The following is a 25,440-nucleotide window of genomic DNA, read 5'->3' as shown; positions in this document are numbered from 1 at the left end:
GCTCCTTTATCATTGGTAACACATACTGACAGTTGTTTTCATTGAAGAGACAGGCTCACTTCATCTATTTTCCAGAAAATGTCTGCCCAGTATCAAATTTGAGTGACCATCGTTTGTCTACATTCTTTCCAATAAAAATGGCATTCCATGAAAAATCTTGCCCTGCTACTCATGTAATCACACAAGTGCTTTTCTTATGGAACAATTGTACTTCAATAATTAGTAGAATATTAAGTATGGGCATTGAAAGGTTGAATTTAATAAAACAATTTTACTACTTCTGCAAGAACATTCTTAGTTGAAACTGGCTTTTTAAAAAATTGAGACTATGTGGTGGTGAAAAATATAATAACTACTCACTAGTACAGGAGACCGAATTCATGCTAAGGTTCGTAATTTTATCCACCATTGCTTTTGACCTGAGTGCAAGATATCAACACAATAAAAAAGGCAAATAATGTCTCGGTACTATTATGAGAAGAGTTTTGACCTCCCAGATCCACTGAAAGAGTATTGGAGACACACTTTCCCCAACTGGATACAGAATATACTTGGAGGACCATGGCTGTTAAATGCTGGGAAGCAGCAGTCTGAACTGGGTGTAGAATTCCCTGGGCTAGAGGTGAAAGGGACTGAGAACACTGGAATCATGGCAGGGCTGGTGCTGGCCTTACAGAGTATGGTATTAATGGAGACCCCAACGAACACATATTGGGAGATTCCACCTGCTCCAGCTATTTCCTTTGAAGACAAGATGACCCGAAGTATTGCTCTCTCTGAATTGGTGCTATAATAACTTTTGTTAAAAAGAATTCATTCAGTACCCTTGAGAATGTACCTTTTATTCTGCGTGCTGTAGAGAAAGCTACAGATTAAGGTTTCCCATCTTTTTAACCAGTTCCATTCCTGTGCCCTGCTAGAATGGTGTGGCTGAGAGTCACCACGAGTCTCTCTCTCTCTTTCTATCTTGATTAAATCATTCGCCAGCCCTAACATTTGCTCATTTATTTCCATTTTCCTCAGTACACAATAGAACCTTGGTTATTGAATGTAATTAGTTCCGGAAGGCTGTTCAAGAAGCAATTTGTTCGAAAACTGAATCTTTGTCACCTGAGAGACACGTGACTGATCATACAGGTATCAGCATGAAAGGGCTGTTGGGTAGAGAACCAAAGTTTAATTTGATAACTGAGACACTTTTTCTGTGAATAATTTGTTAGAGAACCGAATTCAAGATGGAAGACATTTGAGAACCAAGGTTTGACTGTAAATATAAATACCTTGCCTTAGTGTGTTCAGGCTGCTACAACAAAATACCAAAACTGGGTGACTTAAGAGCAGAAATTTATTTCTCACAGTTGTGATGCTGGAAGTCTGAGATCAGGGGCCAGCATGGCTGAGTGAGGGTTTCAGACTTCTTTTTTTTTTTTTTTTTTTTTATATTTTAAAAATCTTTATTGTGTGTTTTTTTTTTCAGATTTAATGTGTTTTATTGATTAAAATATTACATTTGTGCCACTTTCCCTTCCCTCTGCTCCCCTCCACCCGGTGGTCCCCTCCCTCCAGTTGTCCCCCCCTTTTAGATTATGTCCATTAGTTGTGCATACAGTTCCTCCCAACCTCTCTCCGTCTATTCCATTCCCTCCTACCATGATCCCCAATTCCTATATCATCTCCCTCCCTCTCCCCACTCCCCCTCCCTGTTGACCTCCCCCCACTATGCTTCCCTTACCCACAGTTCCTTTTCCACTCTCGTTGCCTGTTCCTTTTGCCTTTGTTTCATCTCCCTAGCTTCTGTTTTTTAAACCAGTCCCTTTAACTTCTCATATAACAGTGGTTTGGATCTAATGAACTCTTTCAGTTTTATTTTGTCCTGGAAACACTTTCTCTGTCCTTCTATTCTGAATGACAATTTCGCTGGATAGAGTATTCGTGGTTGTAGGTTTTGGATTTTCATTACTTTGAATATTTCTTGCCAGTCCCTTCTTGCTTGTAGGGTCTCCCTTGAGAAGTCAGCTGATAATCTAATTGGGACCCCTTTGTACATAATTCTTTTCTTCTCTCTTGCTGCTTTTAAGATTCTCTCTTTATCTTTAATTTTTGACATTTTGATTATAATGTGTCTTGGAGTGGTTCTCCCTGGGTCCAGTCTCTTGAGAACTCTCCTTGCTTCCTGGACCTGCAAGTCTATTCCCTTCCCCAAGTCTGGGAAGTTCTCCTTTATTATATTTTCACTCAATTTTTCAAGTTCTAGTTCATCTTCCTCATTCTCTGGCAAACCAATGATTCTTATGTTGGGCCTTTTATAGCTGTCCCAGAGGTTTCTGATCCTCTCATTGTTGCTTCCTATTTCCTCTCGCTGCATTGGTTGACTGCTTGTTCCTTCTCCATATTCCAGTTTGTTGAAATGAACTCTGGATTCCTCACCATCTGTCTCGTACGTGGTTTTGTTCCTTTCGTTATGAAAGTTTTTCGCTTCTTTCATATCTTTTTCCTGCTCTTTTGTGAATTCTGTAAGCCACCTGATAACAATGGCCCAGAACTGAGCCTCTGACAGGTTTCTTATCTGTTCATCTGTCAGGTTCTCTATCTGCTGCCTGGTGAGCTGCACCACCGGGATCTCTATATTTGTCTGCCACATTTTGACAGATGCGTTTTGTTTTCCTGGGCTGGCTGTCGGGGGCGGTGCCTGTGTAAGCGTCACAAATCAGCGACCTGCCGGCGCCTGCCTGTCCGCGACCTATTTCGCAGCCCTGTGGTGCTTTCTGTGGGGGCGGGGGTCCAAGATGGATTCACACAGTTATTCAGCTAGGAGACCGGGATCCGTCCTCCCGCCCCCCTGGGCCTCACTGTTCAAGGCGATGCTGCGGCTGCTCCCCAGCGCCGGAGTCGCGCAGGCCAGGGGCTTGATTGCCTCCGGGCTTTTTCGCCGCCCCGCCCCGCCGCTCCGCAAACAGCTTTGCCTTCTTTAACTCTTACCTGCCCAAATGGCACCGCTGGTTTATAACTTCATATGTTGGGCTTCCGTGTAGCTTTATTTTCTGGAATTTCTAGTTATCCTTTGTTTTGAAGTAGTTGTATTCCTCTCTGGTTGTAGAGGGAGACCTAGCGTGTCCGTCTAAGCCTCCATCTTGGCCGGAAGTCTGGGTTGCAGACTTCTTGTAGTGAACTAGCTAACATAGCAGAAAGGGCTAAGGATTTTTCTGGAACTTCTTTTATAGGAGCACTAATGCCATTCTTGAAGGTTTCACTCTCATTAATATTGTCATTTCCGGGGATTAGGGTTCCACATATGAATTTTGGGGAATCACAAACATTCAGGCCACAGTACACCTTTACAATGCAACATGTATGGATTAACATCATATTTATTAAGCAATTACTCTGAGGCAAGCATGTGTTAGCAAATCATCCAGACAGTCAGGACTCCCCAAAACGTGAACCCTGAAGACCTCTGGGTAGGTTGGCTTTCATGTCTAGTCCAGTGTGGCCACTGAGAAATGCCAAACAACTCCATGTCTGGCAGTTGCAAGGCCACTGGGTGTTCACAGGCCAGGGTGAAGCAGGACAGGTGTTTCTGCTCTTTCTCCCTTGCCCCCATGGAAGCCCTCCCCAACCTCCCCATCTCTACCCCTTTCACATTTCTGCTGGCCTGAGAACGTGGAAAGAGCCGCTACTCTCTTTGTGGGCTTGGGGCATTGCTGGAGGCCCATCTTCTTGGGAGTATCATTTCAGCTGCTGATGCTCCACCTTTGGACACCTACCCATGGCTTGTCCTCTGTTTCTCATCTCTGTGCTGATTCTGGGAAGTGCTTCTGTCTCCCACTCCCCCCACCATCTGTGCTGCCTGGGCCTCATGAACATGGACATATGCTCCTAGTTCCCTGCAAGCCATCTGGTCACATGGTACTTTTATCTGACTTGATCTTTATTATGGTCACCACCTTAGAACTCTTGCCCAAACTCCTTAGAGAGAGGCCAGAGCACAATCGAAGTGATGGGGGCCAGCAGATTGAGGGGTGGGTGGGACTTCTCTCTTCAAAGCCAAACATGAAAGTTAGGCAGACAGTTGAACCAGTATCCATCCAGGTGAAGAACCAGGAGCAGAGTCAGAACAGAGGCAGAGAGGCCCTGGGAGGAATGGAGCATGCCCAAAGCTTCTATGGTGGGGGCCTCCAACGTTCCCTGTGTGGGAGGGCACTTGTCATGTGACTTTAAGGTCATTTGGGAGACATGCAAAAAGGAAAGTTAAAATTGCTCCCTGGAGGCCCAGTTCCAACTACAGTTCCCAGGGTGAGCTCTTCCTGGCTGTCCCTTGTCTCCAGCTGTCTTTGTCTCACAGCTAAAGCTCCTACCAGTGACTTTCCATCAGGACCTCCCTTAAGTCTCCCAAAGATGACCAGATGCTGGGATTTGCCGGAGTACATGGCTGTTGTCACGGGGTCTCTGCAGCTTACAGTCTAAGAAGCAACAACAAGGATACAGACAAACAGGGGACATATCGATGAAAAAGGAATGACGTTGGTCACTCTTGCCTGGATGGCAGTGGCATGTGTCTTTGCCCATGGTATTGACCAGCTACCTCTGCTGTTTCCTGCTTTCCAAGGCCAGCACTGACTGAAAATAAACTTGCCTTGCTCTGCATTTCAGGCTTATATTAACCATGGGGCAAAATGACACTTTCTTAGTCACCTTCGTTGTTAGGAGAGGATCCTCTCAACTAATGGCAGAACTTTCTTTGGGAACCAGCAGCCCTGAGCCTTCCTTTAACACCTTCCCACTAAAGGCTGCCCCAGATCTGATGCATGCATGACCCAGCTCTTGAAATGACTTCTGGTCAGTTTTGTGAATCATCAGGATTCCTCAATGGCTGTCCTGGGCTGGGCTGGAGTTCATGTTCAGGGAGGAAATCATTGTTCTGGATCAAAGCTGTGAGTCGTTCAATTGAAATCGGATGAATAAACAGATAAATCATCACCTAGGAGGTTGGGACTTGAGAACGCTCCTCCCAGAGCTCCCAGAGCTGCTGTGGTTGCCTCTCAGTCGGTCACTTTTATGATTTGAGGCGTGGTTCACTTTTACGATTTGAGGCCTCACCTGCAGAATGAAGTCCATCAAGTGCAGAGGGAGCTGAACAACTGGGTTGTTTGGAGAATTTCCTGGGTCTCCTTGATTTGGTGTGTCCTCCCCTCAGTTTCCACTGCTCTCATCAGGTGGCTGGTGTAACATGTCAGCCTCCAGGGTGCCCCCTGGGGCCCAGGTTCCTTAGAGACTCGCCTGCTGCGGCTAGCACCTTCAGGGTCTTTGAGCATCAGTGTGTTTAGAGGCGGCCTATGGGAGGTAAAAGTTGCCTGTCTGTCATTCCTGAGATCCACTTTGATTAAATTGAGATTAAATGACCACCTAAACAAAACCAAATTAGCAAGAAACCTCACAATAAAAGCAGTTAAACAAGTAAAATATCTCTTCCCAGACTTTCTGCTTTCCTGGAAAAAGCGCGATGTTTTTTTCTTTTTTTTTTTTTTTGATATGTGCGGGGATTGGTAACTTTTCCCAAGTAGCTTGCCTTCACTCACTCTGCCTCCCCTGCTCTGTCAGCCTGTGAAGGGGTTTGGGGCAGGTGAAGGGGTTTTGTGCAGGGGGAAGGGTGTGCAGGGTGGAGGGGGTGCAGAGCAGAGAGGACCAAGTGCTGATTCTGGAAGGGCTCATCCTTATCACCTATTCACCTTTCGAAGTTGATATTTGGTGTTTAAAAAAAAAATTAAGAAACAAATATTCAATGGAGTGATGTTGCTGAGGGGCCAAGGCTCTGAGACACAAATTTTTTGATAGCAAGAAATATTTGGTAAATGGCTATGTGGACTCCTGTTTACTTCATGCCCCCACACCATGGTGGTGGTGGTGATTATATTCTAGAGAACAAGCTGATCTTCCCTGAGAGTGTGGAACTCAGTAAGAGACAGGAGAAGCATTTTTTCCAAGTGCCAAGCCTTTAAATTTTATGAGTGTAATAAAACCTTTGCATTTAATACAGGAAGACATGTGCATGTGTACGTGTGTGTGTGTGTGAACACGTGTGCCTGCTGGTAAGTACAGGAGGTGTGGAGAAAGCAGGAGAGTCTGGGGTGTGAGCTCTGTACCTAGATAAGTGATTTGAAACAGGCAAAGGGCAGTTCCAGTTTAATCAGATCTCACATTGAGGGGGCCATTCCTGCAGTGGTTTTAAACTTGCTCTTTTAAAAAAAAAATCTTTTTTTCCTTTAGAGAGAGAGGAAGGGAGAGAGAGAAACATTGATGTGAGAGAGAAGCAACAGCTTGTTGCCTCCTATATGTGATCACATGCACCTGGGGCAGGGATCAAACTTGCAATATAGGTATGTGCCCTGACTGGGAATCAAACCCACAACCCTTTGTTTACAGGACAATGTTCCAACCAACTGAGCCACAGTGGGCAGGGCTAAATTAGCTTTTTTTTTTGGCAGAATTTTATGGTTTTATTAACACAAATACAATGTGTACACAATCTGTCTATTCATTTTCTTCACTGTGCAGCCTGACATTGGGACTGGTGACTCTCATGGCCAGCTGGGATGCTCTTTCCACAATGGCTCTGTGGTTCTTTGAGGAGACATTCTGACCAATCTCAGCACAGTAACATTTGTTGCACATCAGTAGCATGTCAAGATCCTTGACTTTGTGAACCAGGAACTTCTGAAAGCCAGTGGGTAGCATGTGCTTTGTTTTCTTGTTGCTCCCATAACCAATATTGGGCATCAAGATCTGGCCCTTGAATCTTCTGTGCACCCTATTGTCAATACCTCTGGGTTTCCACTTACGTTTGACATATTGGTATGACTGGTGCCGGATGAACTTCTTGATCCTCTTTTTGACAATCTTGATTTTCACGAGGGGTCTGAGGGCAGCCATGGTGCCGACTAAGAGATGGCTGCCACCTCCATAGGCAGCACCAAGGAAGAGAGAGCTAAATTTGTTCTTTTAACCCATGTACTCTGCAAAGGTCCTTCAGGTGATACATAGAGGCAAGGAAACGTGGAGAGGAGGGGCCCAGGGTGCCAACCTCCTTCCTTTCCCGCTGTCAACCAAGAAAGCTCCCTTCAACTGTTTCTTGATTGTTGGACAAGTTGCCACTGCTGTGGCTCAGTGCCCTCATGTGTATAATGGGCTCACTAGTGACAAAGAGCACCATGAATTAATGCACAAGAAGGCTCAGCAGGGAAGCTGGAGCACAGGAAGAGCTCTATAAATATTAACTATTATTTATCATGTGAAAGAGTAAGATTTCATTTGAAACATGGCTTCCACTGCTAAAGAAATTCTGAAAGCTTATCTATCCAGTCCAACCCCCTCATTTTATAGGTGAGGACATTGTAACCCATCACATGTAAGCACTTATCCAGGACTATACAACTACTCAGGGAGAAACAAAAATGGGCATAGCAGAGGGGTCTCTTGCTCTGAGTCAGTCCCTTTTTGTGCTGCCAGGACAGACTATCCTTAGCAACAGGACCCAAGGGCATCAGCCTCAAGCCCTTGGGCGGGGAGAGTGTCTTGTTTATCCTCCAGGTCCAGCACATCACAGGCAGTTGAAAAGCTCTGTTGAGTGGATGATGAAGGCTTGACCAAAGCCGCATGGCTGGTTAAGAACTCAGATTTGCTGGGATGAATGAACTGATAAAATTGGGGGAAGATGATGGAGGGCCCATGAGGGGTGCTGTGTGGTAGGGAGGAGTGGGCAGGATGCTCATGACACCAATGCCACCAACCACATGAATCTAGTGTCCTGGTGCACACCAAGAATCCTGAGGCCCAGTTCTGACTCTGACAGTGCCACCACAGAAAACTCTGTGCTGTTTCTGTGTGTGCATTTTTGTGTTTGTACAAGGAAGGGAACAGATAGCTCTTCATCTCATCTCTAAAGGAACACGGAGATGACCAAAAGAACATCAAGTGTCATGGGCTGAGAAGAGGCCAAATTTGGTGATTCAGAGAGAGGATGAGCCTAGGAAATGCGGCAGTTATTAAGGAGGTGAAAGGGGCGAAGAGTGGGGGTGTGGTGTGGCCCAAGAGAGCACAGAGAGGAAGTGCAAGGACCATGGCAGTTAGCGGGCGAGGAGGAAACTGATGTGTACTGACTTCTGAGATTTCTTTTTTCCTTCTAGGTTTGGTTAAGGACACGCCATGGGTGAGCATCAGCTGCAAAGGGAGCTTAATGGATGAGGGAAGAATAAAACATGCCCAAGAATTAGAGCAAGAGAAGGGGTAAAAGGAAAGAAGACAGAATCGACGATGAAGCTTCTCATCAGAGCTGCTTGCCTTCCCCAGGGCTTTGTTGCAATGCCTGGTCCTGTGAGTCCTTGGGAAGTGGTCGTGTAGTAAAGGCATACCCCAGAGGAAGGAGAAGAGGAGAGAAGGCACACAGTGCTTCCTCCTCTGAGGGGAGCAGAGAAAGTGTGTTGTGAGGCTGTCTGTCTCAGGGCTCCAAGGAAGAAAACATCCCACTGGACCCTTGCTCTGAAGGCCATTGAGATGGATCCAGGCACACAGGTGGAAGCAGCCACATTCCTTGGAAACTAGAAGTTTGATATATGTTTCTGATTGACAGAGAAAGTGAATTTTATTTTGCAGAATCGATCAGGAGAGAAAAAGAACTTTATTGTCCTGGTCAGTTGGCTTGGTTGGTTGGAGCATTGTCCTGTGCTCCAAAAGGTTTTGGGTTTGATCCCCAGTCAGGGCACATACGTAGGGTGCTGGTGTTTGAGGTGAGTATGGGGGGCAAGAGATCAAAGTTTCTCTCTCTCTCAAATCAATAAGCATTAAAAATATTATTCCTCAGACTACTTTGCAATGTGAGTCTACATTGTGCCAGTGCCTTCCTGGCCTGAGGACATCAGGACAGTTATGATAGTATCTCCACTGTCAAGGAGCTCATAGTGTAGGTACACATGTCATGAATGCATACCTTGGGTGCTCAGAGGATAGGGCAACTGACTCTCAGGAGGACCTGGGAAAGGAGGTCCAGAGGAGAACTAATATTTGAGTTCCATTAAGTAAGTAGGAGCAATAGCAGAGCAAGCAGGTGGGGCGGGGAGGGGAGGGCGTTGCGTTCACTGCTGGCCCCCAGAGGCACAGAGCATTTGAGGTGTACAGGAAGGGTGGGCTCCCCAGAACTGACTCATGATGCCTGAGAAGGTTTCTGTGAGAGACCATAGATAGGACTTTCAAATGACACCACTGACGTTGAAAGACAAGGGGAACAAGCCCAGCCTAGGGTCTGTCCCTTGAGCCTAACATCCACCCCCTCAACTTTTCCCTCAACCCCACCTTCTCTCACCCAGACCAGAAGTGTTTGTGTCTGACATGAGTCCTTGGGAGGGAGGACATTAAAAGCTAGAATCGCTATTTTCACCAATAAGGTGTTAGCAGAATTCAATGCTTGTGTAGTCTCTAGGTAACAAGTGGAATGCAGGGAGAGCCGGCCTTCCTCTCGCCTGCTGGAGGCTGACAGGGTCTATCAGCAGAGCGGCCAGTTTGCTCCCTGAGAGGTCGGGTATGAGCAGCACCTGGCCCCTAGACCTGGTAGGGCTGAGACTGTAGCAGCCTTGGCAGAGGGGAGGCTCTGGGAAAGAAGACCCTGTGTGGGCACCTTGTTCATTCGAGAAAGAAAATAGAAGGTGTACGACATGTGAGGGCTAGGTGGGCTCTTCATGCTGCCCAGTAGGAGAAAGGGCCCCATGCTGCACACACCAACACCCACCCTAATATCTTTTTAAAAATGAAATAGAAATAGAAAAACTATGTCTCTCTCTCTCTCTCTCTCTCTCTCTCTCCACACACACACACACACACACACACACACACACACACACACAAATATATTTATGTTACTGGTCCAAAGTCTGTGTGTCTAATGCTTCAAAAAATCAAAACTCAAAACATCAGAGTCTGGAATAAGGAAAGGTTTATTGATCAACAAGGTGCCAACTGAGAAGATGGGAGCCCTAGTGGTACCTCAAACCTATCTTAACAAAGTTCAGACTTTTATGTCAGGGAAGGAGAAATGGGAGGGGTGAGAGGTGATTGACCACCACAGATATCTAGGTGCCAGGAAGGGTCCGAGGAAGATTGTGCTAGTTGGTGTGAGGCTTGTCAGAAGGTTCCTGCAAATCTTTGATAAACAATCATTATTTTTGTCCATACTTTCCTTATCTCCTCAGAGGAGGCACCTTCTGGTAAAGGGCTATTTTTGTAAAACTTCAGCTGCAAGCAGACTCCTCTAATGATGAGCATATCTCCACACAGAACTAAGCAGAAGCCGTTAGCCTGAAGGCCAAGGGAACCAAGCAGGCTTGAACAAGATGGAGTCAGAGAGGTCAAGCATTTTATTCATATATATATATATAAAGTATACCTGGAGGAAGAAATTTCAAGTAGATCTTAGAAAACATGTTATACCTTGAGAAAACAAACAAGCTGACTATAAACTAAAATATTTAGATTTTGTTTAGAAGACTTTAGTTCTGAAAGAAGGTTATTTCACTCTCAGTGATACCAGCTTATAATATACTCAATAAAGGAGAATGGGCCAGCACACATGACAGGATTTATGTGTAAGGTAAGAGAGAGTAACATGTGAAAGCAGATATCTGCCCTTTCTAATCACACCTAGAAACAAGATCAAACTGGAGAACCAAGCTCATGTACTGGGAGAAGCAAGTACGGGGGATGAGAACTCCCACCAGGACAGAAAGGAAAAATATTAAAACTAGGATAAAAGGGATGTTCAAGGAAGGAGAAAAAACTGCTCTCTTTTCAAGATGTCAGAAAGTGGTCAGACATAGTAAATAAATGTGAAGAAAACTCTTCTATAGAAGAGTTAGGCATGGACTGGTGGGAGGGGGATTGCTGGGGGATGGGTGGTGCTGGGTAGAGGGGAGCAAAGGGGAAAAAATTGAAACTGTTGTAACAATATAATCAATAAAATATACTTAAAAAGAAGAGTTAAAGGTTAGAGATTTTTTTTTAAAAATATTTTATTTATTTATTTTTAGAGAGAAGGGAAGTGAGAGAGAGAGAGAGAGAGGGAGAGAAACATCAATGTGTAGTTGCCTCTTGCACACCCCAGCTGGGGCCCTGGCCCACAACACAGGCATGTGCTCCAATGGGGAATTGAACCGGTGACCCTTTGGCGCTCAATCCACTGAGCCACACCAACCAGAGATAGACCAGAGAACTTTTGAAGACAAATCATTATCTCCATGTTTAGTGGCTAGCACAGACATTAAAAAACACTGGTGAATAAATTGGAATAAAAGTAGAGAAAAAAACAAATAAAGAGATCTCTGTAGACAAAGATGAGGTTATCAAGGGAGAGAGAAGGTCAAGAGAGAGTCAGAGGGCAGTTTGTCACAGATGCTCCAGCAGATAGAAGGATCATGGTGAACAAAAGTAAATATGGACTGATGAAAGTGATGTTAAAAGGATAAAATTGTTTGCAAGGATTTTACAGATATGTATTGAGAAACGTCTATGTACCAAGTACATTTACTGAGTTATCTAATTTAAACTTTAAAATTGATTCCAATTAGGTAAGTGTGCAGAGAGGCAGGACCGTGATTGACACATCACCTCCTCCTGGCACATGGGTGGGCTTACCATCATCCCACAGCACTCTGCCCTTCTGCCAGATCAAGACAGGTCCCTGCCCAGTGCCGGGGCACCGGTTGATGCTACGACTGTGCTTTGCCACAGTGTGTGCACGGTGAGGTTGCGACCTCCCAGTGGAAGCCTTTGCTGCCAGCTCTCAGCAGTTCCCCAAGAGTTGCTTAAATTGTGCTCCAGCTGTCTTCAATGGCGCCCAAAGGACAGCTGATTATCAGACACTGAGAGGGGCTCCAACACAGTGCAGAGGGGTTGGGCTCTAGAGGAAGGTGAGCCGAGATGCAAATCCCTAGCTCTTCCGCAAACCAGTTGTGTGATTTCTCTAAGCCTCACTTGCTTCATCTGTAACAGAGGAATAAACAGTGAAGACAAGATGAGGTCATGCCTCAAAGCCCTTGGCACAACACCTGGTACTACAAGCAGCAGAGTGCATTGATATTCACATCACTCCTCTCTCTGAGGTAAATGGGACAGCAGAGACATGGGTGTGGCTTACCCAGGTTAGGCAGTGAGGTGATGTCAGGGTGGGTTGGATCACCCAGTAAAAGAAAAGGCTGGGGGCTACTGACGTTGTTGCAACCCTGATGTAAAAGCGGTCAGAAATATGACCTGACCGAAGGCGACAGGAATGCCAGGAGCCGTGTCATATCAGGCACAGGGCTGTGCTGTGACGAGGGGGCTTCAGAAAAGAATAGGAGCACACCACCATCACTCATTCACTATAAACCAGTTATGAGGTGGCAGAACAGGAAAGAGCAACTTCCCAAAGGAAAGAAACAGGAGGAGAAGCCAGTTCTGCTTCTGAGAAACTCAGCGGGCTGGCTGCATGAGACCGTGGACAAGAGAGAGAAGGCCTCTGTGCAGGCACAGAATGGGCTGGTCGTCGTCGGCAGCCGTCCGTCTCGAGAGACGATGGTGTAGCTTCTTAAGAGTCTATCTGCACCGCCGAGAATGGCTGTGCAGTCTGACTCAGGAGTGACACGGTATCTGTCTCCTCCCGTGTTGAATCGACATCTTGCGATGACGCTGGAGTGTCCTCTCCAGTGAAGCTGAAGCTACAGAGCCTGGGCAGGGTGATATGGAGGGTCTGCTGTTGCCCATGCAGCAGACCCCCCCTCTCTTCGCAGCTGAAGGGTCCAAGGGAAAGACGGAGTCAATACAGCTTGGCTTCAGGTGCGCCGCAGGAGTTGCCGGTGTTGACTACAACGTCAAACCGCCTTAGGGACTCCGGCTCCGGATTTTCTGTCGGGGTTTACTCCCTTAGCCTTTCCCCTGAAGAGGTATGCCGCAAGGCAGTGGAGGTTTTTTGGAGTCAGAGTTTTCCTTCTCTGATGTGCCCTGACTGGAAGATCGAACCAGCGACACTTAGCTCGCAGGCCGACGCTCAATCCACTGAGCCAAACCAGCACAGAATGGGCTGGTAGGGCCTTATTATTAGGGAGGATGAAAGGGGGGACACAGAAAATCATGTCAATGAGACCTCAAGCTCTCTGGGCCAGCAAGGCACAGGGGTGCTTTTTTGAATATAAAAGATGTAAGAGAAGAAGTGGTATAGGAGGAGCATATTGTAGGAAGAAAAGAAGACAGACATTAGAGTTAGGGGGCGAATATTACAGGACAGCTAGATTTGTAAGAAAGTGGTATAGTGCAAATGGTTGGGAAAATTTCACTGGCAAATAAAAAGAGCAAATATGTGTATAACTTTTACAATTAAATGTCTACCCAACAGCAGGGTGACCCAAGTAGAGACCCGTGGCTTATAGTCTTCGGCACTAAGATATTAAGAGATCCAGGGCAGTGGTTGGTGCTCAAGCCCTGGATAGCAATAGGGGTGGGTGGGTTCCAAGAACCACAAGACGAGATGTCTGGTTAGGAATAGGAGCTTTGTGCATGTGGAAAGTAATGAACCCATAGGATGGTCAGTCTATGATACACGCAAAGTCACACAGTCACATATTTTACTTCTAACTTCGCTTCTAGGGGCCAGTTCCTTCTTTTCACTCAGTTTCCCAGTCTCTGAAATGGGTTCACTGTTGGCCCACAGCTGGTCACCAGAATTGGAGGAAAGGGTAATTAATAAACAAATATCAAGCACTTTGATATTTATTTACCTATTCACGTGAGATGAGGGAATGATTAGCAGAAAAGCACATTTCTTCTGCTCAACACAATCATTTCCTAGTCAGAAGATCCAGGGACCAGAGAAAGGGCTGGGGTCTTCACAGGCAGTGGAGAGGGACAGCCGCTCCAGGACATATTTAGTAATTGTGTGAAGGTGCTGGGCCCGTGACACCCCGCCCTGGAAGCAAGGGCACCTGACATGCAGATGTGCTTGTCTTGCTCCTGAGTCAGAAGCACCTGTACTCAGCTGGACTGATGCTGAGGCATCCTGGCTGCTGCGTAAGACATGAGTCTGGAATTACACAGCAGAAGGTTGGGTTTGACTCTACTATTGACCTAGTTGTGTTACTTGGTCAGTTTCCTTGACCCCTTGAAGCTTCATCTGTGACATGGAGAGTGGCAACCCCAAGCCCCACCAAGTCAAGGGATTGTAGTGAGAAGGACCACACCCCTTCTGCTCTCCCCTCTCCTCTCCTGAGCACAGCACCGCCCTGGGCTCCCCAAGGAGCGAGCCTTGGCACTCCCTCTGCTGCGTGGGACTCCTCTGCAGGTACAGGTGCCTCTGGGGAAACAGCTCCAGCTGAGGCAGCAGGGGTTGTCTGCGCTGATCCAGCTCTCCTCCTGGAAATGGCATATTAAGGACACTTTCCTAGAGGGTCAGTGGGGGTCACTAGGAGTCACCCCCTCCCTCAGGTAATGGCAGCAGCGCATTACCATGGCCTGCCCAGGAAGTTAGGCAATGAGCTTGCCAGGCTGGAGTGGAGCCGGTCCTGCTCTCCCAGGCTCTTAGTTCTGACCCGGTTTAAGCCAGTGCCCTCTGTCTCTGCCAAGGGAGAGACAACCTGTTCTCCAGGACAAGCACAAGTAGGACTGGGTGCCAGTCCCCATCCTTTGCTTTGTTAGGCCCATGGTTTTGTTAGTCGCTGTCTTTCTATCCTCTCTGGCCAAGGGTCATTACCTTCTTCCTTTCCACCATCTGTGTTAAGAAGACCCTCGTGTCAAGCCCAGGATGTGGAGGTAATGAGTGTCACTCATTTACTGGTGGTTAGCTGGTCCAAGGCCCATTAGCTCCTGTGGGGAAGAAGGAAAACCTAAGAGGGTTAAAGTGATGGTGAAGGTGGGAAAATTGACCCCAGGCCTCCTTAGGCTGCTCTGTAGGCTACAAAGCACTCCTACGAATGATTTTCCATTTAACTCTCACACAGTTCTGCAAGGCACAAGGGTTAGGTGTTAGTCACCTCTTACAAGTGATGATATCAAAGCCAACTATAGTGTCTTCAAAGCACTGGAGCTTGTAAGGGCCTGCCCTGCTTAGACCCAAGTCCCCCGCGTCCTCGCTGCAGCGACCTGATCGTTCTAAGAACCCAGACACAGGCCTGCCAAGGCCAGAGCAGCTCACGCCTCCTGTGCCTTTAGCCACCTCCCACCCTCCCTTCCCAGCCCCTTACTCTTTCCCCTGGGGGCAGGGACCAACTGAACAACTGACAATGTAAATATTCTCCCACCAGGGTCAGCAGCAAAGAGCAAAAGAGGCACCATGGGAATCCTGCTGTCAGGAGCTTTGTGTGTGAGGAGCATACGCTGCCTGCTCTCAGCTTGCCTGGGCTGCTTTTGGATTTGTGTTTTTTGAAAACTGCCTTATCTCTGAAGCTGACTCCTTTCCTGGAATCTCGCCTATGTCCTCCACCACATGGCCCAGTCCGGAGGAGGCCTCCAATACGTCATGTCAGACGCCAAACGGGCCGTCATAGCGTAGCTTCACAGCCAGGAAATCTGTCCTCACCACTGTCAACAGCTGTCAGATATAGAAACACTTGTATTTTCTTAAGCTATGCACGTGGGTCCCTGGTCTTAGGGAATGTGACACACAGTGTTACAGTCAACTGCACCACTATGGGATGAGGGAATCAAATAACTTCCCACATGCCAGCCCAGGCCCCTGAATATCCTAGGCTTTGCTCTTTGAATGGAGTGAGCATATCTATTTATTTAACATGGATACACGCAAAGACACCAACTTTGCAACTTAAAAAAAAAAAAATCCAAGAGCTTATCTCGTCCTGGCAAGTTTGAGAAGCTGAGAAGACAGTCCTTAAGGTAGATCTAAAATGAAGGGGAAAAAAGAACCCCACTGAAACCCCCCTGGTCTGGAAGCCCCAGAGACCCAGGGCTGCTTTGTCCCCAGGCTCTCCAGAAAATGCCCAGTCCACAACGGGGTGTCCCCACACCCTGAGAATGCAGCGAGGGGTTCAATTCTCCAGAAGACAATGCTTCTCTTAGCAAGAGCTCTTGAATGTAAACCTAGTATTTTAAATTTAATCCAGCTACATGTGCTTTTCTGGATTCTCTTTTTTTAAAAAATAGAAGCTCTCTGAGACCTGGAATTGTGAAGAAAATAAATGAGTCCTTATTAAAATAGGAGGTATTGAGCAAAATAAAGTTTAAAAAAAAGTTATCCAATTTCTTATACACACACACACACATACTGACCATATCAGACACATTTTTCATCTTTTCATTTTTTAAATCAGCTTCCCCCTTTCCTGCAGGTCTGGACCTCCCCAATCCATTTGTATGACCTAGATTTTTTGTTCATGCTCATACAATCCTCTTACTAGTTTTGATACATAAGATATTGCTAGATTACTTAGAAAAAGGCTGTCACATATAGGTGACATTTTACTAGCGAAAGAAGAAAAGAGAAGAGAGAGGACAGAGGAAAGCAGAGAAGAGAGATGTTGTAGGTATTGTCAGGTTCTATGAGTTTGTCACGTGAACACTTGTTTGTATAGAGACCCCATTGCCTTAGTGCCTGGCTCTCCTTAGGGCAAAGGGAGGATAGCTTTCTGGGGAGAAGGGTGTAGGGATGATGGAGAACGCAGCTAAAGTTCTCCAAGCAAACTTCAGGTTATGGGAAGACAGAACCTGTGGCCCCCAGCTTTGGGAGCACTGTGTCATAATTCACTCTTTCTGAGCAGAGCATTGGGACTCTTGGATGCGTCACAGTCACTCCTTTAGTCGCAGCAATATCTTAGGTTTGCTTCCTTCCTTTACTTATTATTTACCAAGTAGATGGAACTGGCAGTGGCCGGAGCAGAGATACGAGAGAGAGAGGCTGCTCTGATACACACTCAGACGTATGGCAGCCTTGGAGCTTTAGGATCTGGTTCTAAATCCAGGAATATATTAGCAGCACTGAGCACCACCCTCAGAGGAATTGATTTATTACTGTTTTTAGATTAAAGTTGCTGATTTACAACTTTGAGCTCTGCCTTAAGTTATGTCAATAATAGCTGTGCAGTGAAGCTTAAGACCGATGGAAGACTAACAGGTGACCAGAAGACAGAGGCGGGAGGGATCAACTAGAAAATTAGCGCAAGTTGGGACTGTGTGGCAAACATACCTGCATAAAGTCCCCATGGGCAGTCCTACATAGTGACTGGCAGTTGCATCGAGCATCTGTAACCACTGGAATTTTATTCCACCTTATTTGTTTAAAATGACAGGAAATAAAACACAAAGTACACCCTTAGAAAGACTTCCACCAAAGATGGTTCAAATTAAAATGCTCAGTGGTTAGTGGGATCAGTTTCAGTTATCTGGAAAAACACTTGGCTGAAAGCACTTCTTACCGAAGGTGCTGGATAACCGGTACCATTGTCACTGGGTCCAGGCTTGTGTGTGAACTGTGAGTAAGCCCTGGGTCTGGGACAGAGAGCAGTGTGTGTCCTGCCAAGTTCCCAGGTGTGTCATTGATCAAAACAGAGGGGGAAGGACTGCTGTTGCCAACCACCCCAACAAGTCCAGGCAAATTGTGGGCACTGAACACATAGCAGCCGGTGCCAGCCACTGTTCTGAGTGCAGGGCAATCAAATACATGATCCCCAGAACACAGACACGTGATGTGTCTCTTTGAACACAATCTCCATGAGAGTCAGGCCTCTGCGCTTTCCCAGGTGACCCCCTGGGAGTCCAGAAACCACACCTGTGATTGCACAGGGATCTTAAATGGAAAGGTGGTCTCCAACTTCTGAGTCCTCAAGATGTGATCTTTTCTGCAGAATGAGGTTCATCTGTAAAATTCACTCCACAGCCAGAAGCTCCTGCTCCGAGGCGGGTATGGGAATGACTCAGTGAGCAGGACAGACCCTCCCTGTCCCTGGTGTCATTGAGACCAGGTGCTTAACTGAGCTGAAGACTTTCTGAGAAGTTAGAAGCCATCCAGATCTGCTTCAAGAATGCTAGGCCTTGGGCTGGCAGAAGACGCATGGAGGAAAAGGGACTTGGGCCCAATGGATACATGACTGATAGTAATGCTCCTGTTTACTGAGTACTGACTTGATGCTGGGCACTGAGCTAATGCTTTCCCTGAAGCTCATTCAGCCTTCTCAATACCTTACAAAGCAGGTTCTGGTATTATCTCTTTTTCAATGTAGGCAGCTGATGCTAGGGAGATGAAGTCACCTGCCCCAGGCTATACAGCCTGTGACACAGGAAGCCAGGACCCTGCCCACAGCTGCCTGGGTCCAAAGTCAAATGTTATCTTGCCTCTGTGGGAAGTGGAATGGGTACAACGGGGGCTTGGAGCCTGCTGTCTTCTGCTCATTCCTTAAGAAAGGGATGACAGAGGGTGGCCTCACGTGGACATGGAATGATTCCTAAGTAGGTTCCTTCCTTGTTTCCAGGAGCTGGGATTACCCTGGGCAAGTTTGGGGTGGTGTCAACACCAGACACTGGCTCAGGGGTGAGTGACAAGCATGTCCTGGCAAGTCAGGGGAGCAAGAGGAGCCTCCAAGACCTGTCTTACTGGTTTCTCACAGGTTTTTGTCCACAAAGCCACAGAGTAATGGGAGTGCTGGAGTGTGCTTTGTTCCTGAGGTCAGGCTCCTGTGAAAGCTGGAGCTGGCTTCAGCACTGGTTCTAAACATCTGAACAGAATACAGTCACCCCCTTAGCCCTCTCCCAACACACACACACACACACACACACACACCAGGCAGCCTGACTATGATAATTCTCCTTCCTCGAGGCCTTGTGAACACCCCTGAGTACTCACTCAGCCACTTGCAGAGGGTTTCCTCCTTTCTGCAACATCTGCAGAGGTCTCATCTCTCCTCCTCTCTTCTAGGACCATGGCCATTCTCATTAGGAAGAGTAGAGGTTTCCCTGGCAACAGTGTCATGCTGATACACTGAGAGGGGCAGGAGAGGGAATGAGTCCTGGGCTTGAGAGTTGACCTCCAACAGAGGACATCAAAAAGACTCAAAGCTTTCTCTAAGAAACCTGCCCCCTTCTCCCCTCTTTGCCAAACCACATACTCATTGGTTTCAGGTACTCCTTTAGCAAAACCGACTCTCATCAGGTGCTGCTATCCTGTGCTCCTTGGCACCTGTTCATGCTTCTTACGTGGCCCCAGGGGACTCAGCTGTGGGGTGCCAAGCAAGTGACACTTTCCTCAGCTCCGGGCTCCTTGGCCGGGGCACAGCCTCACTCCCATCATACACAGGGAGCTCACAGGCCTATGGATGTGCTTTGACTGTGAGACACCATGAATATAAGGCATTTCTAGTTCTTCTCCAGTCCCTCCAAAGGGCTGGGCTCTGCACCCAGGTTGATGTGAATTAAACCCACAGAGGAAGAAAGGGGCTCCATCAAGCTTATTCAGAGATGGCAATAAATGCTCCTTTTTCCAGTCCTAATTTTGGCTGTCATATGCCCTGTGGTATTGGTCACTTGAGAGAGGTATTCCTGATTCTGGCCTAGAGGACCCAGCTACTTGCCCACTTAGGCAGGAGCCTGGGTGGGTGGGAAGATGTGAAGAAATGATTTCAGTGTTGATTCTTGCTCTGAACAGAGAAGGCACTGTGTCAGAGAGAAAGCAGGACCCAAAATGATGGGCCAAGGATGAAGACATGCTCAGCCAGAAGCCGGCTCTCTCCCCAAATTCTGGGTAGCCTTGGGCATAGGATTTCACCCCCTGGGGCCCCCATCTCTACATAGAAAGAATGGGTGTCACATGAATAATGGTCATCATCTTGTCCCATGACGACTCTTAGCTAGATGCTCTTTTTGAATAGAAGCCTCTGCATCCACTAGAACTGATTTCCAAAAGCCGACTAGTGTTCAGAGCATGGACTGTTTGATGTGACTAAATCTCCAGGCAGACAAGTCTATTATATCAGTGCAATCAAGAAAGATATAATAGCAAAAGTGGGAGCAAGGCTCCCCTTCAAGTGGATATTTTCTGGAGTGTTGGTTTACATCAAACACAAGCCAGCTTGCTACTAAACACGAGGTTTGTCATAGAATAATAACATCTTCTGCTGACCAAAGTACTTTGACTTTTGATCCTAAGTGCCCTGATCAGATATGGGAGACATATTATCCTATTTTACCGATGAAGACATTGAGACACAGGTTAAGTTCCCAAATCAGAGATGGAGCTTGAATGAAGAGCCCACATCTGGTAGCATCGGAAACACTCTCCCTTCCTTACCATGTATTATTTAATACCAAGGAAAAATAAGAAAATAATAAGCATCTTGGGTTTTTAATCACAAGTCCTGTTAATAAGATGAAAGAAAGGGAAATTTAAAATATAGATTTATATCTTCAAATGTTCTTAAAAAAATAAATAAAGAAGCTGGGCTGCTCCAGTTATTAGGAGCTCCACCCTTCCCTTGTCGCCTACGAAGCCAGAGCTTCCCTGTGCTGGTCTCTTAAGTGGATCCACACGTTCCAACCGATACTGGTTGTCAGTTTCATTGAGAAATTAGTTGCTTAATATGTATTAAGGCCTCCTTACTATTTCAGCACAAAGATGAAATAGCAATGCTTCTTCTAGATGTCTTTATAAAAGGAGCTTTTCCCCTTTCTGTCTCTCCATCTGGGTCCCCTCGACTAGGCATGGGCTGGGGGTAGGTATGCAGTGCTCAGGGGTGGGAGGTGCTTGCCTGGCTACCCTACAGGGAAGGAGAGAATCCTCAGTCTGTCTTAGAGCTGAACCAGAGAGGGATAGAATTGATCACATTTCTCAGTTGGAGGGTGACAGAGTTTATTCCTTACATACAGGTAGATGTGCCAGGGGCTCATGGGAATTTATAAATATCGAGAAAGGTTTTTCTTGAGAAAATCACTGTGGAGACCTCAAGGCAAATGTCTCTTTACAGTCTTGGGTCTCACTAACTAAGGACAGTCCCCAAGGGCCAAGCTCTTGGTTTAAACTCTGCTACTCAGAGCGGTGGGATTTCCTTCCAAAGAACAGATGAGACAGTGCACTGGGGAGGTTCCCAGACTGGACTTCTGCGCATAGGGTTGACTCTTAGTTAACCTGCAAGCTTGACCATGTTAGCAGTTTCAGCCACCACTTTATATCCTTCTTCCCCTGAGCATCTTCAGGGGCTGGCTTGCTCGGGCCACCCAATACTCTCTAGTCTCCCAATGGCTCTCAGGAAAGACTACCCTATGAATGAAAACCAATATCCAATCCTTCCCTGTGTCTGCACAGAGATCCTTGGACTTAATGATAGAATGGAATTAAGCTACAGAAGGATTCTGCAGGACAGGAAGCTGTTTCCTCACCTCTTAAGTCACACTCAGAACATCTATTTAATAATCAATTCTCAGCACCACCCATGTGCCAGGTTCTGAACGCCACCCAGCTCTTTGCTTTCTCAAAGCTCCAGGCAGCTGGCCACTTCCTCCATCTATAGATTTGTTGACAGCCTTGGACTGGGATTTGATGACACCCATGGTTCCACCCTGGTAAATTTCCACTCAATCCTAGCTCCACCTGATCTCCACGAGTCCTGCCCTGAGGGACAAGAGCAGGACAGCAGCCCTGAGAGAGGGGAACAGGAACACCTGACACAGTGAACCCACGCCCATAGGGCTGCTGTGTCTGCTGAGGAGGCGCCTTCCCCTTCCCAGGCTCAAGCTCTATAAACTGTGAAGCTGTCCTGACCCCTCAGCTTGTCTGGGGTCTCTGTGGGAGTCACCTGACAAGAAGCTTCTGGGTCAGGAGAGGCTGGCAGGCCCCACAGTGCCAGGTAGTACCCTCCAGCCTCTCCAGGGCGGGCCTTGCCACTCCAATTCCTGCATTTCTGGTCTACAGCTGATCAGTCCCTCCTGGGAGGAGGATTTTGCCCGAGGACATAGGGTGGGTGGGGAGCCTGCCTCCTCCCTTGCCGACTGCAGAAAAGGAGGTGTTCCCACCCCATGGCAAGGCTGCCATCTGAGCTCTGCCCTCATACAGACACAGCTTCGTCCCAGCCACCGGTCCCCAGGTGACAAGAGCCCTTTGAGCTGGTTGGCAGCAAGCGACATGGCAGAGGAGCTGTCCAAAGAGCAGGTGGCTGAGTTCAGGGCAGCCTTCTCCAAGTTTGACAAGGACGGGGATGGCACCATCAACGTGCAGGAGCTGGGGGAAGTCCTGAAGTCCCTGGGCCAGAACCCGTCTGAGGCCGAGCTGAAGGAGCTCATCGCCCGGGTGGATACGGATGGTGATGGTGCCATCAGCTTCCAGGAGTTCCTGGCAGAGATGGTTAAGAGGATGAAGTCCTGGGGCGGCGAACAGGACACGCGGGAGGTGTTTAAAGCCTTCGACCTGGATGGTGATGGCTACATCACCATAGACGAGCTCAAGCAGGCCATGGCCCGGATGGGGCAGAAGCTCTCGCAGGAGGAGCTGGAGGCCATGATCCGGGAGGCAGATCTGGACAAAGACGGACGGGTGAACTATGAGGAGTTCTCGCGCATCCTCGGCGAGAAGTGAGGCCCTGGTCCGGCCGATCCCCTCTGCCTGACTCTGGTTATGGGGGTCCTGCCTGTTGTACACGGGGACATAAAGGGAAAGTCTGGGTGGTGGGACACCTGGCCTCTTGGCCTGGGTTATGTGCTGTTGGGAGCCCTCTGTTCCTGGGGGAGCTGGGGTTGCTCCTGCACTTCTCTGCAGTGAATGGGGTGCTCCTTACCTCACAGGGCTGTTGTGAGGAACCCCAAAGCCAGCTGGTGGTCCAAATAAACGGAATGTGAGCTCTGAATGTGGTGGCTGGTGCTTGAATGTTCGAAGGGTCCCAAACGATGGCATTCGGGATTCTTTTGAGCCTCTACCCTTTTCACTGGTCCTGGCAGGAGAACCAACCCAAGCGGGCCAGATGTCTGCCTGTTGCTTCCCCTCTGATCCCGCGGAGCAAAGGAGGTGTGGTCGTGGTCTGGAGATGGCCATGGGTGGGAGAGGCAAGGTTCTCTGCCTGAGCTTCTGGGCCAGGACAGAGTCTGGACCCCAGAACTGGGACACTGCCTACAGCACAAACAATAAAGTTTACTATCCTTTCAATACAGCCAACTGGATTTTTTAAAAAAGCGTGTGTGTGTTTGTGTGTGTGTGTGGGTGTGTCCTGTATTTGAGATGTGGGGTTGTGTAAATTTAAAAGCCACAAAGGTGGAGGCAGCCTTGCTGGAATGAAGGCAGGACAGGCGGGAAGAAGAAAAGACAGAGGTGCTGTGATGGGCAAAGGTACTGCGGCACATGAGGTGGGGCTGCTTGTCAGTCAGACCCTAGGGGACGTGGCCTGGGGTGTTTCTAAGCAGAGAGCCAGCCATCTCTGAGAAGTTTCCTTCCTCTTCTGGCCCCCCAAGACCTAACACCTTGTTGTTTCCCCTTCGCAGCCCCTCTGTGAGTTGGGGGCTCTGAAGTTGCTCCCAGGCTGTGGGTGCATTCCACAGAAGAGCTGGGAAGAGTCAGAAAGATGGAGACGGACGATGAGGGTCTGCTGGCCGCCGCTGGCCCACCTGGATGTCAGGAGAGCCGCCATTGAACTTGGGTTTATGATATTGCTGTGTGCTTTTTAAAAATTAGACCCATATGAGGCTGCTTGTCCCAGCTCTGAGTTTTTGAGGCTCCCTCACCCTGGTTCTCAGAGACTGTCTAATCTGAGCTCATCTTGCACATGAAGAAACTGAAGCCTGGGGGGTTAAGGGACCAATCAGCATTGTCTGCAACAAGCTGTGTGACCCTGGGTGCCATTTAATGATGGGCTTCCACTTCCCCTTTCATGAAATGAGGTTTTCTTTTGTTCTTGTTGACTGAATGAAATTTGAGCCCACACTGTCAGTGATGACTGACTTTATCTTGTCCTGGTTTGTGTCACCTCAGGGATTCTCAGCTCAGGGTGGGGAGAGGCAGAGCCAGCCTTCCTAGGAGGTTATTGCAAAACACTGGGTCAGGCCCTGCACCTCCCATCCTCTCACATGAGCGCCTGTGGAGTGGGTGGGAATGGGGCCAGGTCTTCAGGGCAGGGCAGCCACATCAATGACATTTTTCTTTTATTCTTCCCTATTTGACATTTTCAGTGGGTCACTCCAGTCTCCTGTGACCCACACACATTGCTGCCTGGTTTGTCCTAGTCCCGTCCTCAGAGTTTGTTCATATCCGTCCCAGAGCATGGCCTGTGGTCAGACACAGTAAGGGAAGGCCCTGGGCTTGAGGGCTGGGTGGTGACCAGAGGGCTAGGGGGACTGTGAAGGAAGAAGGGAAGGAATTCAGAGGTCCCTAAGGGCTCTGAGGGAGAGCAGGGATGGGTTGGGGAGGAAGGTGTGGTGTCTTCATCAGGAGATAAAGACTTGCAGACAAAGACTTAGAGATAAGGAATGGGGACAGAGGCAGCTGCAGACCCAGTGGGGTGATCTGAGGAGGGTTGAGTGGCAAAAGTGCTCCCTGAATCCAGGATGGGGGTGGTTCCCTCCAGAAAGTCCCCATCCTCTGAGGGACATAGGTCACAGCAGTCTGAGTTTCTGAATTAGTGATTCCTAAATGTCAAGGGTGCTAAGATGAAGTTTTCCATGCTATGTGAAAATGAGAAAAATAAAAACTTTCTGACTAACCTAGATGTATTCAGTTTTAAAATTCCGAGAATATGCTCTCCGTATTTTTCATGTTAAATGATCTTTCTTTTATAAAGCCGCTGTAATAGCAGATGATAGTTTTGTGGGTTTTTAAAAATTTTTTATGTTATTTTTATTCTGAGAGTCCTACGTGCGCCGAAAATTAATTTCGACATTTTCCTGGTCCACCATGTCCAAATGTCTGAGAATAAGTAACTCTTCAAATTCATGGAGTGTAAAATGGATTTTATTTTCTTTAAAAGAATGTGTATGTGTTATTTTCGTTTTTGTTTTTTTTTTTTGACTGAAGAAATATGTAGCTCACACATGGGAACAGTGAACTCCAACTGCAGGACTAATGTTTCCTCAGAGAGGGAGGCACAGAGGCCCTCGATAGATACCCTCATGTCTTGTTCCTTAAGCTGGCTGTCAGCTACATGGAAGCTAGTTGTGTGCTTCTTCCTATTGTTGTATGTCTAAAATATGTTATACTAAAGGTAATGCATGCAGTACATGAGAGATGAGAAGTTACAGAAGGGAGGAGAAAGATGAAGCCACCTGTAGCCAGGGACCTAGGAGATTTGGCTGGTGAGCTGTTCTGAAAATGGCTTGTTGGGGCCTCAAGGCAAGAAGGAAGCAGAAGAAACTTCTTTTTATCTATTGCCCCAGGAGAACAGAAAGAGAATCTGGGTCTGGGAGAGGAAGCGACCCAGGTGAGGTCCCAAATGAGACAAGGACGTGGAGTGGACCTGAGGG

At 47.5% G+C, this 25,440-nt stretch overlaps 1 protein-coding gene, 1 long non-coding RNA gene and 1 pseudogene across 2 annotated transcripts; 1 reads left to right on the top strand and 2 right to left on the bottom strand.

The window, feature by feature from the left end:
* Nucleotides 1-6,528: 6,528 nt before the first annotated feature.
* LOC150019512 (large ribosomal subunit protein eL32 pseudogene) lies at nucleotides 6,529-6,947 on the bottom strand (annotated as a pseudogene).
* Nucleotides 6,948-13,801: 6,854 nt separating this feature from the next.
* LOC150019511 (uncharacterized) lies at nucleotides 13,802-17,497 on the bottom strand. Its single transcript, XR_016509256.1, has 3 exons — nucleotides 17,433-17,497; nucleotides 14,759-14,871; nucleotides 13,802-14,421 (listed from the first exon to the last, which is right to left on the bottom strand). It is a non-coding gene; the product is annotated as an uncharacterized LOC150019511 (long non-coding RNA).
* A 4,523-nt stretch (nucleotides 17,498-22,020) lies between these two features.
* On the top strand, nucleotides 22,021-22,841 carry LOC150019510 (calmodulin-alpha-like). Its single transcript, XM_090266458.1, has one exon. It carries the CDS (start codon nucleotides 22,124-22,126, stop codon nucleotides 22,571-22,573), a length of 450 nt encoding a protein of 149 aa, XP_090122584.1. The 5' UTR covers nucleotides 22,021-22,123; the 3' UTR covers nucleotides 22,574-22,841.
* The last annotated feature ends 2,599 nt before the right edge of the window (nucleotides 22,842-25,440 follow it).

This window comes from Furipterus horrens, unplaced genomic scaffold, assembly GCF_987537825.1.
Source record: "Furipterus horrens unplaced genomic scaffold, mFurHor1.1.pri manual_scaffold_2, whole genome shotgun sequence".
In the NCBI taxonomy this organism is placed as follows: Eukaryota; Metazoa; Chordata; class Mammalia; order Chiroptera; family Furipteridae; genus Furipterus; species Furipterus horrens.
The sequence above is the reverse complement of the archived record's forward strand: the minus strand, read 5'-3'. Positions and strand labels throughout refer to the sequence as shown.